Here is a 7100-nt window from a genome sequence, read left to right as displayed (position 1 = left end):
GACCCAAAACATCGATTATTTTAATCGATATTAGTAAGGACTCAGTCGTAAACTATGAATTTGATCAAGTGATGATCTTTAGCAAAGTTGAAGGTACGAATTTTCAGTTTTATGTATGTTAGTATGTTATATTATTTTCTTTTAAACGCGGACGAAGCCGCGGGCAAAAACTAGTTACTAAATATATGGTCACCTGAGCGTTTAAACTGTGAATTTAATGTATAGGCAAAAGGATGTACCTACAATAGATCTAGTGTTCAAGTGGTCAATGCTATTCATAATCAATATGGATATCCGCCACACGCTTAAATGGAAGTTCTGGTCTTGTCCACTAAGGATTATGATTTGCATATATTGAGGGTTCATTGAGTTTTGATTGAATACTGTAAAATATGGTAAATTAAAAAAAACACCGGATGGTTCTCTACTTATTACACACGAAATAAATATTGTAACTCTATACCTATAGGTAATCGAGGCCTTTAAAACCTCGATTACCAAAAGACCTCGAAGAGTAGCGTCATCCACCAATTATTCATAACCTTCACATTTTGGAGAAACGTAAGTGTGTTTTGTTATTTACAAGCACTATCCATTTAAAACTAAATCATGCAATATCAAAAATATGCAAATCTCAAACAAATTTACAAACCAATTGTCATTGTCATTTAATTTCTTGTATTACGTACTAAACAGGTCCTGCGTCCCAAACCAAGCTATCGTGGCCCCACCAGCTATGATCTCATTCTTCGTCATCGCTTACAATTTTACGATGCGCGCGCAGTCTCAGTGTAACCCCACCCGAGCCGCCAGTGCGTCGCCGGTGTAAACAAAAAATTCGTGTTGTATTTTGGAAATAATAAGTGAGAAATGGCGATTAGCAGATTGTCTATTGTCAAGTTTTTGGAGCTGGTAAGTTTTTTTTAGCAAGGTAAACGCTAATATTCTGCCAAGTTGAATGTTATTGTTTTGCAACGGCCGGATTGCGATCCAAAATACGACGCATTTTGTTGTGGCAGGTGTGCGTTAAAGTATGTTATTTTCTTCATATTGTACTCCATAACCACTCAATATATTATTCTTTTACTGTACATTATAAAGAAAAACTTATAATTAAATTTTAACGCGGAACTTAAAGAATGAAACCAATTTTCCGAAATATATTGAGCATGCAACATAACCACGCACCTTTGTGAACACATGTTTTTATTTTTTAAATATATTTTTAATGATGATATCTATCAACATCATGTACTGTGTTATTTACATAAAAAATCACGCATAAAATAAGAAGTTTCAATAAAAACTAACTAGTAGGTACCTTAATATAACGCAACATGGTAGTGGTAAAAATAGCGTGGAAAGCGAGCATTGACTTTACTGATATAAATGTTTTATCGGTAAAAACTGTTTTATCGCTTTCATAAAAAAGTACATACCAACTACTAACTGCATTTATTACTATTTGTACCAAAGATAAACAAAATGATTCATTTAAGTTCATTTCGTCATTTAACCTTGTTTATATTTCCATTGTAATAAAATAGTACATTACAATACGAGGACGAAAATTTTTTTTCTGACAAGTGTGAGTTTGCAGGCCGAGCCGCAGGCGAGGACTGCAATCACACGAGTCAGAAAAACATTTTTCGTCCGCGTGTTGTATAAAATTTTATATTACGGGGTCGGAAATGGGGGTTTTGCGCACGCGAAGCGTGCGTAAAACGTCAATTTACGCACGCCGTGATATAAAAATATATATTTCCAAGTAGTACGTGTGTCATAATGCAAATCACAATACATATTATAAAAACACGTATAAAATGTGTAGGCTGTTGATACTCACAATGAGTTATAAAACAAATAAAAAAATGAAATACTGATATTCTAAAGGGCATGTCTGTTTTTCGAAGAACTGATGTAATATCTGATAACTTTAAGATATAATGTCTGTTTTTCGAATGTAATGTATCATCGATTTTATTACCAATAATAGATATAACTCAAACACGAATGGATTAGTCACAATCAAATCATTAGTTAACTCTAAATTTTAAGATGCTTGAGAAGTAGTTATTAATGGTTATTTCTTCATTACGATTTCTGGCGATTATCTTTATTATAAGTTTTGCAAAACATACTTCTCAATACATAAGTAGATAATATATGAACTAGTATCATTAATCGTGGGTTTAGTACAAGATTAGACGGTGTTTTATGGTCTGGTCAACACTTTGTTCCAATTACTTATCTACATGACTAGATCAAGATATGAAGGCACGTATTCGTAATTTATGGTCATTACAACGTGTTATCATTCAATTCTCACACAGGATTAGTACCTAGCTATCAATGCTTTGATAATATTTCTGGCGGTCAAGTAGCTTCAATAATTTAAAAATTAAAGAAGGGCTTCATGTCACACATCGTGGATTCGACACGTGTTTTATCTGCTATATTCACGGATTACTTTCGATAATTCTTTTTTATCTAAAAACAAACTTACCTACCCATCAATTCCGTTCATGTAGGTACACAACCAGCATGGAAAATTTTACGTGAGAGATCCTTAATACCTTAGGGACACAAGTTATATATAGTACGAGGTATGTTACTTCGTATGAAGTTGTCTTCTTTCGCGTGATAAAAGATTAATTAAAATCGGTTAGGTAATTTCAAAATTACCCGATAAGTAAGTTCTTTGAGTATAGAGAAAAACCTTAAGCTTTATTTATTTGCACAAAACATTTGTAAAATCTATGAGGTCCCATAAAATATTGCAAATATATTTTAACGATAAATAAGTTAGACAGGTAACTTGACGTAAAGTAAATTCACTGACTACTTGCTTTTTTGAACATTCCTTGAAGAGTCCCATGTGATAGCAGTCCGGGAATAACTCGAAAGGAATTTCATTCCACATGTACGTAACTATGATCCCACAATTTGGTAAACAAATCCTATCAATCACTTTTACACCATGCCAATTTTTTGAATATGAACCAGAATATATGTATCTATAGCCCGCGCCAAAATGCTAGTGCGCTCTGAAGTTGTTGCGAGCAGGTGTAGTCATACAATTTGCTATGGCGACGCGATACATTTCTATATTCAGAGCGGACTAGCAGTTTTACGCGGACTATAAGCTTATCGCTGTGGAAGACGGCAACGCCCACAATAATCTTGTAATGGAGGTAGCACACCTAACCATGCAGACCTACAAAACAACGAGTCACTTCCGGTCTCTTCCTACGTTTTCCTTTACTAATTCTAATCTTCGACAATCCGACGGCTAATCATATGCCATCTTAGTCACTTGAATGACCAGTGACTCCATATCGTGCTAAGTAATTCCTGCAGATTGTCGCGCTTTCTAACCAGCTCCATATAAAGTAGATGTTTTATAATTATGAAACTGGTTGTAAATGAGTCGCTGCTACTGTGTACTTGTAACATGACAACATTGTTGTTAGCTATGTTATTACTCATTAACCATTTAGCCTCTATAACCCGTATTTAACTAATTGAAGTAACTGATTTAAAAAACTATTAGGAGTTACTATTTTGTGATTTACACAAACTTCACGCCAACTCTAAAAATAGTTTTCAAGTGATCGTTTATCTCTAGTATTTTTACAGATAGGTAAATCTTTGGGTTTAAAAAAACGTGAATACAAGATAGTGATACACATATGAAAAAGCAATATGTAAAATTTAATTTTTAAGCAAATAAATAAATAAGTACTTATACCGAATAATTTTTAAAACTATGGAACCAATGATTAAGCATTTAACTCAAGCATCTATTGTACACGTACATTGGCTACTTTTTACCCAGAAAATATCTACGACATCCGAAAAAAGCGCCTATTGGTCTGTACTCGGCGAGTATGTAAGCCTGACCTTATGGCTAGCTTAAATTAAAACTTTGGTTGGTAGTGTGCAATATTAATGTAGTAATAAATAATTTTATTTTGTCAAACGATACCATACTTTTAAGTAAGATACCATACTTTTAAGTAAGATATGATATTAATATATAATAGAAAAAAATCCAAGTCTTTGATATGTACGTACGAGTATGTATTTACGAATGTCGAATTCTATTCTGATTTGTTTACTTTAATTGATTATTGTTTGTTGATTGTTGTTACAATCGCCTTGTCAAGGCGAGTGCATGACCCCGAGTGTGTTTACATCACGCTGGTACCTTCTGATCTAAATTTGTAGATGAACACTGTTTATACAGTCTTTTCGCTTATAAGCTGAAAGGTTTTGTAAGCAATTGGTAGTAGATGATAGTACTACCAATTGTAATACTTTGGTATAATAACTCTTGATAATATTTGATGTATAAAAATAACCTTATATGACTTTAAAATTCTATACATAAAACGTAATTTTTAGTTGATTCATTAACCACAAAAACTTACTAAAATATTTAATAAATAAATATTTTACTGATAATTTTTATATTTAAGTTCTTCGCATTCGCATAGATATTATTTGATATAAAAGCTTTAAAATGAACCTATAGTGTGATTAGCAAAACGCTATCTATTGTTAACCGCCACACCTACAACGCATGAGCGACATAAAAAACAATTAATCGAGTACATAAATAATCTACATAATGACTAATAAATTAATTGTTCGTTTCGATACAATGAGATCACTAGAGAATTGTCCTGAAGTAATTAGCGAATTGCTAAGCTTACAATAATATGTATCTTTGAAATAGATGAAGCGGTATTACAATTAGCGTACATATTTAGCTGAGATCATTTTAAGTGGCTATTTCCGCTCATGGACACCGTTTTTTTTCTTTTTGTTGACGAGGGGGAAACCTTCAAAAGGTACCCTATGCCGTGGGAGTGGCACGGGGTTATGTGGGATTCTTACCGCACTAAAACCCCCCCGGTGGCCGTCCTCGGCGCTGCGTAGAGGACTCCGGGATCTCCAAAGGAACGCAACCGGAGTCCACATGGCGCGTTGTCCCGTCGGGCTCCACCCAGGTGAGCTTGAAACTCACCACACCATCTGGTGTTCACGACGGTATGCGACCACACATACCGCCGTCCATCCCGGGATTGCTGGCCGGGCGGTTCGAGCTCCCACTCTTGCCCTCCGCAACCCCGGAAGCGCCCTTTTAGTCGCCTCTTACGGCAGGCAGGGGATACCGTAGCCCTATTCTGGTCCCGGAACTACAGGGACACGCTCATGGACACCTGCCACTATCATAACAAAACTTAAAGTTATACAGACTGGTTGCTAACTCTGATGCCTAAGCTAAAATGTTTCAACGGAATGTATGCGTTATCAAATACCCAAATTGTATACTGAGGGGTGATACTGCTGATAAGGTAACATAGGTGTGGTTTGTGGCCACATTACGAAGAATATCTATATGTACCTACAATGTACATATTAGTGTAGGAAGCTTTTAAATATAGATTACACACATGCACAAACCACGACCGATAAACATTTTTACAAAAATACTGCTCAAACAATATTTTCAAGACAACTCTCTCCTTTGAATGTCTTAGTAGGTTTTCTTTGTGGAACAATGTCTTTATTGCGTTTACTTTTATTTTTGTATACTACCTGTAGGTACCTATACATTATACATACTTGTACCTCCTTGTACACACATACACATGTACATGCTATAGGTACAAGTATATACAAGTAGCGTAAAACTATTTCAATGTTATGCTAAAAATTCGCAAAGGCAGGTGTAAAACCGCAATCGATTTGCGATTCAATCCTTGTAACAAAGTTGCCTAATACCGTTGGGTGTTGGTATTCGAGTAGGTGAGACCATGAGTGGTACAGCGACCTTAACCGACATGACTCGCATTGCATGATCAATGTTTATAAAAACAAAAATAAATTTTATATATTAATAAGCGGTCGATATTGATTAGTAAAACTATCGTGTGAGAACTTAGGATTTGGGTAAGTTAATATTATAAAAAACAGAAATTTCGAACATTTTTTTCCTGATGCACTTATGATTGCGCTTTTAGAACGACATTGTTAAGGAATAAACGATGCCGCCTATTTTATAATATAAGAGTAGCAGACGACCATGCAGTCCACCTGATTGGTAAGTGGCTACTGCCGCCCACGGACATCTATAATCAATCTCAAAGAGGATTAGGTATTCCTACCTGAGTTCGACCACAGATGCGCCGCCATCCTCTGAGGACTAAGCTGAACGCCTCGGAAAAGTATGTCCAAAGGCATTGTTAAGCTAATTTGTTTATTTGCGTAGTAAAATTATAGGACTACTTAGTAAAACCATAGAAACCCGACTGCTTAAGAATAAAGCCTATGTCCTTCCACAATTAAGACGACTCGAAAGCTTTTTTTTTATATATGAGCTTAACGATAAAGCGGACGTGATACCTGATGGAAAGTAGTCAACGTCGCCTATGAACATTTGCAACACCAGAGGAGTCGCCAATGCACCGCCGGCTTTGAAGGTGCGCTCTTTTTGCACCTTTTTTGAAGAGCCCGATGTCATAGCGCTCTGGGAATACCTGTTTGGGCTTTACGGCGTGCCAAATGATGAGATATATGTACATTCAAACACACGGTCCAAGAACATTGCCCTTCATAATCGAGTAAAATAAAAAAATAAAAACCGCTTTTAATGTTTTAGTTTTGATACGGTCATAAAAATCAAAACGGGAACTGCATAAATAAGCAAAGAACTTAAAAGAGGGTAATATATTTTTTACTTTGAGAATATTTAGGATCCTCGTTTAAAAAAAAAAACTACACATAGGGTTGCTAACGGAGCTCGACGGGAGTGCTCGTCAAAAGTTGGTATTAACATAACCCAAGGTCCCGTGGCCAGCTGACCTCGGTAAAGCGCGACCTGCATTTTATACCGGTTTTATGACATCACCCTTCCTATTCAGTCAGCGAGTGACTTAAACGTTGAATGACCACGGTTACGTCAACGCACCAACTGGATTTATATTATGATATGAATACTTATTTGCTTGTGCGCATCACGCATATAGGGTGACAAACATTGTGACAAACATGATAATCTATATATATAAAATGTTATATATAATGAGTGA

General features: G+C 35.6%; 1 protein-coding gene across 2 annotated transcripts in view; it reads left to right on the top strand.

The window, feature by feature from the left end:
* The first annotated feature begins 755 nt into the window (after window positions 1-755).
* Window positions 756-7100, top strand: part of LOC140744226 (protein snakeskin) — a 32466-nt gene continuing 26121 nt past the window's right edge. For both annotated transcript variants that reach the window (XR_012102535.1, XM_073075755.1), the window contains exon 1: window positions 756-912. Coding sequence is in view for 1 of the 2 variants with exons in the window: in XM_073075755.1 (XP_072931856.1) it covers window positions 871-912 (42 nt within the window). In the remaining variant the exon portion in view is untranslated. The remainder of the gene's footprint in view (window positions 913-7100) is intronic.

This window comes from Epargyreus clarus, unplaced genomic scaffold, assembly GCF_041222505.1.
Source record: "Epargyreus clarus isolate Ecla_fem2 unplaced genomic scaffold, WU_Ecla_fem_2.2 ptg000008l, whole genome shotgun sequence".
NCBI classification, from domain to species: domain Eukaryota; kingdom Metazoa; phylum Arthropoda; class Insecta; order Lepidoptera; family Hesperiidae; genus Epargyreus; species Epargyreus clarus.
Note: the sequence above shows the minus strand (reverse complement) of the source record. Positions and strands in the feature narration are given on the sequence as shown.